The sequence below is a fragment of the Octopus bimaculoides genome, chromosome 5 (genome assembly GCF_046866305.1).
Source record: "Octopus bimaculoides isolate indiv1 chromosome 5, ASM4686630v1, whole genome shotgun sequence".
NCBI lineage: Eukaryota > Metazoa > Mollusca > Cephalopoda > Octopoda > Octopodidae > Octopus > Octopus bimaculoides.
Window position 1 is genome coordinate 686,231 of NC_142932.1, and position 11,297 is coordinate 697,527.

General features: G+C 37.7%; 1 protein-coding gene across 1 annotated transcript in view; it reads left to right on the forward strand.

Annotated features, from left to right (window-relative positions):
- The window catches only part of LOC106878810 (transmembrane protein 115), a 28,696-nt gene extending 21,213 nt beyond the window's left edge, over positions 1–7,483 (forward strand). The window contains exon 3 of the mRNA XM_014928151.3: positions 1,495–7,483. Coding sequence (XP_014783637.1) covers positions 1,495–1,735 — 241 coding nt within the window. The 3' untranslated portion in view covers positions 1,736–7,483. The remainder of the gene's footprint in view (positions 1–1,494) is intronic.
- The last annotated feature ends 3,814 nt before the right edge of the window (positions 7,484–11,297 follow it).

An 11,297-nucleotide genomic window follows, 5' to 3' on the forward strand; every position in this document is an offset into this window, starting at 1 on the left:
ATGGTTTTTATGGCTGGATGCCCTTCCTAACACCAACCACCCTGTAGAGTAGACTGAGTGCTTCTAAAATGGCACCAGCAGAGGCAGGGTCAGTTTTGGCATGGTGTTTACAGCTGGATGCCCTTCCAAATGTCAACCACTTTACAGTGTGGACTGGATGCTTTTTATGGGGCACTAGCGCTGGCAGGGTCACCCAGTAACTTGCAAGACAAGGAATTTTGAGAGGGAAGAGGGGGGGGTTGGAGGAGGTGATCTTATGCTAAATGAGGAAAGTTTACAGTGTGACGGAGAGGCAGAGGCAGAAACAGGTGTGCTGCTGTAAAAGAGAGATTTGGTTACCTAGCCAGAGGGAAGAGGGAGAGGAGGAGAGAGGGAGTGATGAAGAATGAAGGCAGAAACAGCTGTGTCGCTGTAGAGGAGGAGATACATGACAGCCCAGCCAGGGAGAAGAGTAAGGCAAAGAGAGAGAGAGAGAGAGATAGTGGGGGGGGGGCAGCAAGAGTTCAAGAGAGAGCAGGAGAAAGATGATGGTGAAGTGCCAGGGTATACTCAGAAGGAATGGGGCCCAGAGCATTGATGGGATGGTACAGGAGGATGAAATACTGTAACTGAATAACTTAAGGGACGTTAAGAGAAGTTAAAAGAAGATAAAGGGAATTAAGAACAAGTCAAAAAGAAAATGGTGAAGAAAAGAAGCAGTGAAAAATCTTAACACACAATTAAGTGTGTCCTTTCATGTTCTGTGGTCGTCTCAAGAATAGCTTTTCCTCCTTTGATGTCAGCAACACAGTTTCCTGGGAGATCAAAAACAGGTTTCATCCATATCATCAAGTTAAAAATCATGTTACTTTCTTTACTTCGAAATGAATGTGGGAAACAAATACATTTTATTTTCTAAATGGTAGTTTCTGGGGTCCCTTGCTTTTCAGACATAGACTGTGTTCATTTCTCAGTATAAAATCTTTGGTGTTTCCAGTAAGATTCCTTTCTGTTAGAATTTAATTGGATTTATTTTTCTCCCACTTCTAATTTTGTGGCCATGGGCCTATCTTAGAAACCATTGTTATTCTTTTATTCTTTTACTTGTTTCAGTCATTTTATTGTAGCCATGCTGGAGCACTGCCTTGAAGGGTTTTAGTTGAACAAGTCGACTCCAGGACTTGTCTTTTAAGCCTAGTATTTATTCTATCGGTCCCTTTTGCTGAACTGCTAGTGTTACAGGGGCAAACAGACACAAAAACACACACACACACAAATATATATGACAGGCTTCTTTTAGTTTTCATTTACTAAATCCACTGATAAAGCCTTGGTCAGCCCAAGGCTATAGACACTTGCCCAAGGTGCCACACAGTGGGACTGAACTCGGAACCATGTGGTTGGGAAACAAGCTTCTTACCACACAGCCACACCTACAATTTTTGTTGTTGTTGTTGATATACTGATTGTTTTATTTGTCTTAATTCTTTTTTTTCCTTCTTTTGCAATCCTCAGACAATTGGCTCTAAAAGCATTGAACGAGAGACTTAGTAAAGTTGACCAACAACCCAAATGGCCATCCCTTGTTGAAGAAGGAGATCTTCCCAAATCTTCTTTAACTAGTCATTTACCAACAAAAGAAGAAACAAAACCAGATGCAGGGGCAGCAAAAGAAAAATCACAGTTCGTTCCAACAAAGCTACCTGTGCCAGACTTCAAAGAAAACATGAAGAATTCAACTGATTCTTTGTCATAGTTTTCCTTTCTTTCAGTCTTTCTTTTTTAATTTATTATTATTATTATTATTATTATTATTATTATTATTATTATTATTATTGTTATCATCTTTATTATTTTAATTGTTTTGATATGAAATACGATTTCAATCTTTCATTTGCACAAATCATATATAATGAAATGAAATGAATGACAAAAGAATGTGAAATGAAAGATGCAAAAAGACAAAGGAACAAAATAACGCTGACATTTTGTATATATTATTATCTTTATTTTTATTATTTTTATTATTACTGTTGTTCTAATTATTTATTTTTTTTGTTTTTTTTTTGTTTAATGCTTTGAAAATAAAAAAAAAACACACAAAAAAAAAAAGAGGTATCTTTTCCTCCGGAACAGAGCTATAAATAGTAACTTACTGGACGCATGGGTTTTTTTTTTTTGTCTGTTTTTGGAAACCCTAAGTTTTTCCTTTGGCATCTTTGTTACAAGAAGATGTAAAGTTTCTCTCCCCAATGCCATCCAAAATATATATATAATGAAAAATAACAATAATAAAGAAAATAAAAATACAAAAAATAATATCAACTAATCCTTCGGTGACATAAGTCCAGTTGAAAATGAAATGAGATACACACAGACTCAGATGCACACATACACATGCATGTGTAAAACAAAAAATGCAAAAAAAGACATTGTTGAAAGAGATGATAAAAAAGAAAAAAAGGCGACAAGCTGGAAAGATAATAAACTAAAGTGATTTGTTAGTTTTTATGTAAGAACTATTTACTTAAGTGGTTTTCCATTTTTTTAATCCCTCACTCTTTCCTGTCTTCTATGCTTTCTTTGGTTTATCATTACCACCACCACCACCGTCACCATCATCATCATCATCATCATCATCATCATTAAGGTGGTGAGCTGGCAGAATTGTTGGCACGCTGGGCAAAGTGCTTAGCAGCATTTTGTTTGTCTTTATGTTTTGAGTTCAAATTCCACTGAGGTCGACTTTGCCTTTCATCCTTTCAGGGTTGATAAAATAAGTACCAGTGAAATACTGGTGTTGATGTAATCAACTAGTCCCCTCTGCCAAAATTTCAGGCTTTGTGACTTTAGTAGAAAGGATTATTATTATTAAAGACATGACACAGTATCCAATATTGTGATGTAGATTGAAAATATTATGTACACTAGGGATTTGTACTGTTTGTCAAGTCACAACAAGGACCTCTGATGGCCAGTACCTTATGCAGTATGTGTGAAGTGCGAAGTAAAGCCAATTTTTGCAATACAACAAGATTATTATTGTTATTGAAGCAATGTGCTGGCAGACTCGTTAGCATCCCGTGCTAAATGCTTAGCGGTATTTTGCCTGTCACTGCGTTCTGAGTTCAAATTCCGTTGAGGTCAGCTTTGTCCCTTTTCAGGGTTGATAAATTAAGTACCAGTGAAACACTGGGGTTAATCTAATTGAAACATCTCCTCCCCCAAAATGGCTGTCCTTGTGTCAAAAATTGAAACCATTATTATTATTATTATTATTATTATTGCTGTTATTATTATAATTAACATCATAGGGCATGTTGGATTGGTAGAAGTGTCAGGCAAAAACCTTGCAGTATTTGTTTTGTTCTGGCTCTTTATGTTCTAAATTCAAATTTCAATGGGGTTGACATTGTCTTTCATCCTTTTGGGGTCAATAAAATAAGTACCAGTTGAACACTGGGGTTGATGTCATTAACTTACCCCTTCCCCTGAAATTGCTGGCCTTGTGCCAAAATTTATTATTGTTATTATCATGGTAGTGAGCTGTCAGAATCGTTAGCATGCCAAGCAAGATGCTTAGTGACATTTTGTCTGTCTTTATGTTTTGAGTTCAAATTCTGCTGAGGTTGATTTTGCCTTCCATCCTTTTGGGGTTGATAAAATAAGTACCAGTTGAACACTGGGATCGATGTGATTGACTTATCCCCTTCCCCAAAATGGCTAACCTTGTGCCAAAAATTGAAATCATGATCATCATTATTATTATTATTAATATAAAGTATGCTGGGTAGATAGAATTATTAAAGCACCAGCCTTTTAATATTTAGTTAAGGTTCTTTATGTTTTGAGTTAAAATACTGCTAACATCAATTTTGTCTTTCAGCCCTTTTATGCAATAACATAAAGTATCAGTCATTTACTGGGGTTGCTAGTATTGACTAACTTCCTTCCTCAAAAATTGCTGGCTGTATCTCTAAATTAAAAGCATTTTGCAGGGAACGGAGTGGTTATCTTTTAGTCAAGAGAGGCAGAATACTGCTGTTGTGTTGGTTTGAATTTCATCGTTCCAGCATTACTAAAATAACTATCAGTAATATTCTGGAGGTGAGTGATATGTCTCTACTCCTCCACTACAAAATTTTTCTTATAATATTCAAAGGAAATTATTAAAATTATATTACTGTGATGATAATGTAATGGAAATGGTTAGGAGTCCATACCTGATGGTATCTGCTGTTCTCTTACATCTTGTTATATTTTGAGTTCAAATCTTGCTGCAATTGACTTTGCATTTTGATGGTCTAGTCTCTGTTGTGTAAATACATATCAGTCAACTACTTGACTGAGTGTTAGCCCTCTCCCAAAATTTGTTGGCTTGTGTGTATGATGCACACTATTGTTATGGGATTGATTCAATGTGGCGAGCTGACAAAATTCTTAGAATGTCAGAAGAAATACCTTTGGATGTTTCTTTTGGCTCTTTGCATTTCTTATATCAAATTCTGCTATGGTGAACTTTGTCTTTCATCCCTCTAGGGTCGATAAAATAAAGTACCAGTCAAGCACTGGGGTTGGTGGTATCGACTGACCTACCTTCAAAGTTCTTGGCATTGTGTCTGTATTAGAACCAATTATTACAGGGTTAATTCAGGGTATTGAGCTGACAAAATCATTGAAACATTAAGAAATGTTTTGCAGTATTTTTTCCAGCTCTTTTTATTCTGGTTCAAATGCGGCTGAAATCTTCTTTGATGTTTATCCCTCTGGGATCAATGAAATGAAATGCTAGTTAAGTACTGGGGTTGATGATATTGACTAACCCACTCCCCTCAAAATTGCTGATCTTGTACCTAAACTAGAAATTAGCACCTTTATTATTATTATTATTATTATTAAGGCAGTGAGCTGGCAGGATCATTAGCATGCTGAGAAAACTCTAAGTGGAATTTCTTCTGACTTTGTTTGACGTTCAAATGTTGCCAGGACTGACTTAGCCTTTCATCCTTTTGGAGTTGATAAAATAAGTACCAGTTGAATACTGAGATTGATGTAGTCAACTAGCCTCCTCCCCTAAATTTGCTGGCCATGTGCCAAAATTTGAAGTAATAATCATCATCATTATCATTATGCTGTTGTTGCTGATTAAGGTGGTGAGCTGGCAGAATCGTTAGCACACTGGGCAAAATGCTTGGCAGCATTTTGTCCGTCTTTACATTCTGAGCTCAAATTCTGCCGAGGTCAACTTTACTTTTCATTTTTTGGGGACTGATGAAATAAGTAACACTCATGTACTAGGATCAGTGTAATCAACTCATCTTCCCCCTCCCTTCAAAAACTGCTGGCCCTGTGCCAAAATATGAAGCCATCATTATTATTATTATTATTGTGTTGGTGAAATTCCAGAAACAGTCGTATAAGTGTATATAGTTATGTTCTTTTACATTTTTTTTTTTATTACAACCCCTGCCAGAGCCGACTTTTGCCTTTCACTGTTCTCAGTTGATGAAACCAATACCGGCCAAATACTGGGGCCATTTAAACTGACTACTGACCTATCCCCTTCAACGATAATAATGGTTTTGTGCCAATGATAATAGCATAATTACTAGCATTGTTAAAAAAACGAGCCTTGCATTATTTATTCTGGCTCTATGACTCAAGTTCAGATCCTGCCAAGGTCAGCTTTGCCTTTCATTCATACAGGATCGATAAAATAAAGTGCCAGTCAAGTACTGGCATCAATATCTTAACTTTCTACCCTCAAAAGTGCTGGCTTTGTGCAGGCTTTATTAGGGGAGTGGTTGATTGGAAAATCATTACAATATTGGACAAAATGTCTTGCAGTGTTTGTTTTGGCTCTTTATGTTCTGAGTTCAAATCCTATCAAAGTCAACTTTGCCTTTCATCCTTCTGAAGTCAATGAAATAAAAATACCAACCACTTACTGGGGTCAATTTAATTGACTAACCTACTTCTTCAAAATTTCTGTATTTATGTTAGAAATGATTGTTATGATTCCGGTGAACTATCAGAAACAGTTGTGTCTCACACTAAATACCTTGATGTATTTAGTTACAGTTATAAATGTTTTCAATTGAAATTAGGGGCCAGAGAGATGACAATGTATTGATGTGCAGAAGGGTGGAAGGTCGATAAAATAAGAAATAGGTATTTACTGGCATTGATTCAGTTGATTACACCCTCTTTTCTTTTAGTCTTGTGAATTAGCAAAATAAATACCAGTAACATTTTGTGATCAACTCGAATAACCATTAATTCTATCCTACAAAAACTGGTTTTGTACCTAAAAGAAATCTATTAAGGGTAATGGATTGGCAAAGTCATTAGCACATCAGACAAAATGTTTAGTGGCATTTCTTCTGGCTTTATGTTCTGAGTTCTAATACCACTAAAGTTGACTTTACCTTTCATTTTTTCAGGGTCAATAAAATAAAGTACCTGTCAAGTACTGGGTGTAGATGTAATCGACTAATCCCTTCCCCCAAAATTTTAGGCCTTGTGTATATAGTAGAAAGGATTATTGTTATTGAGTTCAATACTTTGAGATCAGTTTAGCCCCATCATCCATCAGGGTTCAGTAAAATAATTATGTGATATATAGTAGGTGATGGTCAGTTGCCCTTTAGTTGATTGACAACACAACCACAACTTTCCTCTGAAAATTACTAATTTGTGCCAATGTAAGAAACATTCATTATTATTTGAGCAAAATTGTTAGAGTGTTAGGAAAATGCTCCATGGCATTTTTTCTAGCTGGCATTCTGAGTTCAAATCCTGTCAAAGTCAACTTTGCCTTTCATTCTTTTAGGGGTCAAAACATGAAGTACCAGTCAAGAAATGGGGTTAATATAATCAAAATTGCTGGCCTTGCGCTTAAATTAGAAGCAATTTTTATTATCTTAATTCTGTTTGTGATGGTGAACATGATCAATAATTTACTATTTCTACTCTCAAATAATTCTTACATTAATGGCTAATTAAACAAATTACATCCTCATTATTGTGGTCAGTGGCAGAGTGCCAAGTAATCCAAGTCTTTGACTTGATTTCAATTCTGTTATAGGACCATTTCTCTTTGCTCACTAGCATTTTTGTGAAAACCATTTACAGCACATTATCACAGTTCTCCTCTAATAATTCTGAGGCTTCACACACATTCGGAAAATAATCATCATCATTTATTGTGGAGCTGGCAGAGATGGTACAGTGCCGGACCAAATGCCCTGTGGTATTTAGTTATGTTCCTTCATGTTTTGAATTCAAATCCTGCTGGATTTGACTTCACTTTTCATCCTTCTGGACTCAATAAAAATGGGTACCAGCTTTGTACAGGGGTTCAATTCAATTGACTATTCTACTCCTACAATTTGTGGCCTTGTGCCAATGTATGAAATCATTATTATTATTGAGAAAAAAGTTAAATCTTTAATTCTGTATCATAAACATGTATAAATTGGTGTATATAAATAACTAGTTCATAGCTCTCTTTCTCACTCTCTTGTATGCATGTATTCATGCATGTATGTGTTTGTGAGTATGTATGTATAAATTGTACATTTATGTATATATTATTGTGTCTTTATGTATATAATGTGTATAGGTGCATGTATGTATAGTGTAAATGGTGACGGCAAGCCATGGTGATATTCCAAGTCACAAATGATGTTAAGCAATATTGTGTACTGGCACCCATTCTCTTCAGCTTGTTTTCAGCCATAACTGGTGTATTTTGGTTGGGGAAGGTAGCTTAACCAGACACTATTGTACTGATGGCTCTTCAACCTGAGAAAGCTCAAGGCTGAAACCAAGATGAAGGAGGACCCTATGTGAATTGTTTGTAGACAACAGCTGTCAATGCAAGCTCAGTGTCTGAAAGTTGGAAATACAAAAATGTTTCTTCTCTGTTTGTGGTGACTTTGTCCTTCAACCATCAGCACAAAAAATCCCCAAAGGCATGTACCAGGCTGTTCCTCACGAATAGTACATAGTGCCTGCAATCATAGTCAAAGATAAGACCATTGACAGATTTACATTCCTTGGTTGTATTCTCTTAAGAGTCCTCTGTATCGATGATGAAATTAACAGCAGAATTGCGAAGGCCAGCATCACCTTTGCCAAGGCCAGCATCACCTTTGCCAAGGCCGGCATCACCTTTGTAAGATTATCTGAGCAAGGAAAAGTCTCAACTTCCAAACCAAGATTAAGGTCTACAGGTTCATTATTCTACCAATTTCGCTTTATGCCAATGAGACATGGACTTTAAACAAGTCTATCCATGCAAAATGCTGAGTGTTCATTGGCGGGGCAAGGTCCAAGATACTGAGGTCCTCAATCATGCAGTGTTACTCAGTCTCTGCATTCTTTTGTGCGGAGTCCAGCTGCATTGACCTGGTCATGCTGCCAGAATGAATGAAGAATTTCTGAAATTTCTTTTCTACAGTGAGTCGATTGGTGGGTAATATCTGGTCAGTTAACATGCTGGCAAATGCTGCAAAGAAACTCTCTAAGCCTCTCTAAAAGATTGCAATATTAAACAATCATGGTAGAGCTTTGTGCTGTAAGATCTACTTGGTACAGTCTCATAAAGCAAAACATCTTGATCTAAGCAGGCTAGAAAATGGGACAAACAGAGAAGTCTAGAGCCATTAGTATACTAATGCAAAAGATCTCATAGGTCAATCCAAGATTCATGTTTTAGTGTGAGTGATGTCATCATTCATTGAATTGGAAAAACAATAAAAGCTAAGTGAAGAAGGAGCATTTCTTGACAGTGCTGGAGATGTTAAATTGAAAGGCTGCAGTGTCTTGGTAGGATAAAATAATCTTCTAGAAAGATTATTCTGATTACTAGGGTAGTGGATTGGTAGCATAATATTCATTCCAGCTCTATGTTCGGAGTTCAAAGTCTGCTATGGTCAACTTTGCCTTTCATTGTTTTATGAGGTTTTTTTGAGCGAGATCGCTGCCGGTGCCCCTAGACTGGCTCATGTGCGGGTGACGCATGAAATCTTTCGAGCGGGATTGTTGCCAGTGCCCATGGACTGGCTCTTGTGCGGGTGACACATGAGGCTTTTTCGAGCGGGATCATTTGCCAGTGCCCCCCCCCCCCCCCGGACTGGCTCATGTGCGGGCGGCACATGAAATCTTTCGAGCGGGATCGTTGCCAGTGCCCCTGGACTGGCTCATGTGCGGGCGACACATGATATCTTTCGTGCGAGATCGTTGCCAGTGCCCATGGACTGGCTCTTGTGCGAGTGACACATGAGGTTTTTCGAGCGAGATTGTTGCTGGTGCCCCTGGACTGGCTCTTGTGCGGGTGGCACATAAAAGACACCATTTCGAGCGTGGCCGTTTTCGTGCGGGTGACACGTAAAAGCACCCACTACACTCTCTTAGTGGTTGGCGTTAGGAAGGGCATCCAGCTGTAGAAACTCTGCCAAATTAGATTGGAGCCTGGTGTTGCCATCCGGTTTCACCAGTCCTCAGTCAAATCGTCCAACCCATGCTAGCATGGAAGGCGGACGTTAAACGATGATGATGATGAAAATAAAGTACTGGTACAAAGATTGATTTAAGCAACCTACTCTCTCCTCTAGTTTCTGGCCTTATCCCTATGTTAGAAGTAATTATCATCATCACAATATTATCATCAAAGATTTGGGCTGGGGATTCACATTGCTGGCAGTAATGTAGTAACATCTATTAATTCTTCCTTCATGCTGCCTTTTAACTGTAATTAAGCCTCATATGATAAAAGCAGAGCTCTGCTTTGCTCTGTTTCCTGGTATAAGTTATTGCAAGTGAGAGATGTCAACTGTGTTGAGACGTCATTTATATAGAAAGAATAAACATTATGAAATTGGAAGGGCAATAATTGATAAATAGTTCTAACATGAAATGTTGATAGTGGTCCTTACATGAAAATATTTCTGCTATATATTGAGATAATGAGGAGACTATGTTGAAAAATAAAACACATTTGGTCAAATTCAACCATTGCATTGTGGTCAGCCTATAAACTTTTCAGCCCACCCTTCAACATATAAAACAACGTCACCATTTATTCAGCAGCATCATTGTTTATACCATGTAAAAAGATGCCTGGCTATTGAACAGTCCATCACATGAAAGACTAGGCATCTTACTTGGAAGCAAATGAGAGTTGGCAACAAGGTCATCCGCATAAGAATACTGTAGCAAGAAGGTCATGTAGCCAGAGAATATTGCTTCAGATTTTATCTAACAACATGGAAAATGTGGATGTAAAAGTGATGATGATGAGTATGTGTGTTTTCAGCTGGCAGTCTAAGTAATCAGTTCAACTGATTTAAATTTAATATCATCATTATCATTTAATGTCTGTTTTTCATGCTGGCATGGGTTGGACAGTTTGACAGGAACTGACCAGCCAGAGAGCTGTCCAGACTCCAATTGTCTGTTTTGGCATGGTTTCTGCAGCTGGATGCATTGTAAGTGGCACCAGCACGAGAGCATTTTACATGGCACCAGCATGAGTACATCTTCCATGGCACCAGCATGAGTACATCTTCCATGGCACCAGCATGAGTACATCTTCCATGGCACCAGCATGAGTACATCTTCCATGGCACCAGCATGAGTACATCTTCCATGGCACCAGCATGAGTACATCTTCCATGGCACCAGCATGAGTACATCTTCCATGGCACCAGCATGAGTACATCTTCCATGGCACCAGCATGAGTACATCTTCCATGATTCTGGCACTTGCAAGACAAAGACCTCTGCTGGGAGAGCGAGTGGGGGCATTGGGATAATTAGGTTAGCTCACAATTTATGGTAATTGGCTAATATTTAATCATTATTTTGAAGATAGTTTTAAATTAAAATACAAATTAATACAATGGTTCTCAAACTGACAAATACCAGTCCCCCACCTAAAAAATATTAAAGGTGTGTTGTGTATTGTTTATGGTGTTGGACTCACAATCATTAGGTTTTGGGTTCAATTCTCAAACAGCAACACATTGGGACCTGAAGGAATGCACTGTATTTCATGTTGTTCAAGTTCACTCTGCTGAAAATAAGTACTAGTGGAACCTAGGATCAAACCCTTTGACAGAGTGATGTCTGATTAAGTGGAGAATTATGTTCTGTCAGCCTTAACTTGAAAACCAGAATGAATTCTAATTTCCTGAGCCTGTAGGTTTAAGGCAGATGTCCATCCTCCCCCAGATCAAAAAAGACAATTTCTGTGAAATTTTTTGCCACCCTCTCTCTTTATAAACGAGAAAGCAATAGACTTTTGCATGTAA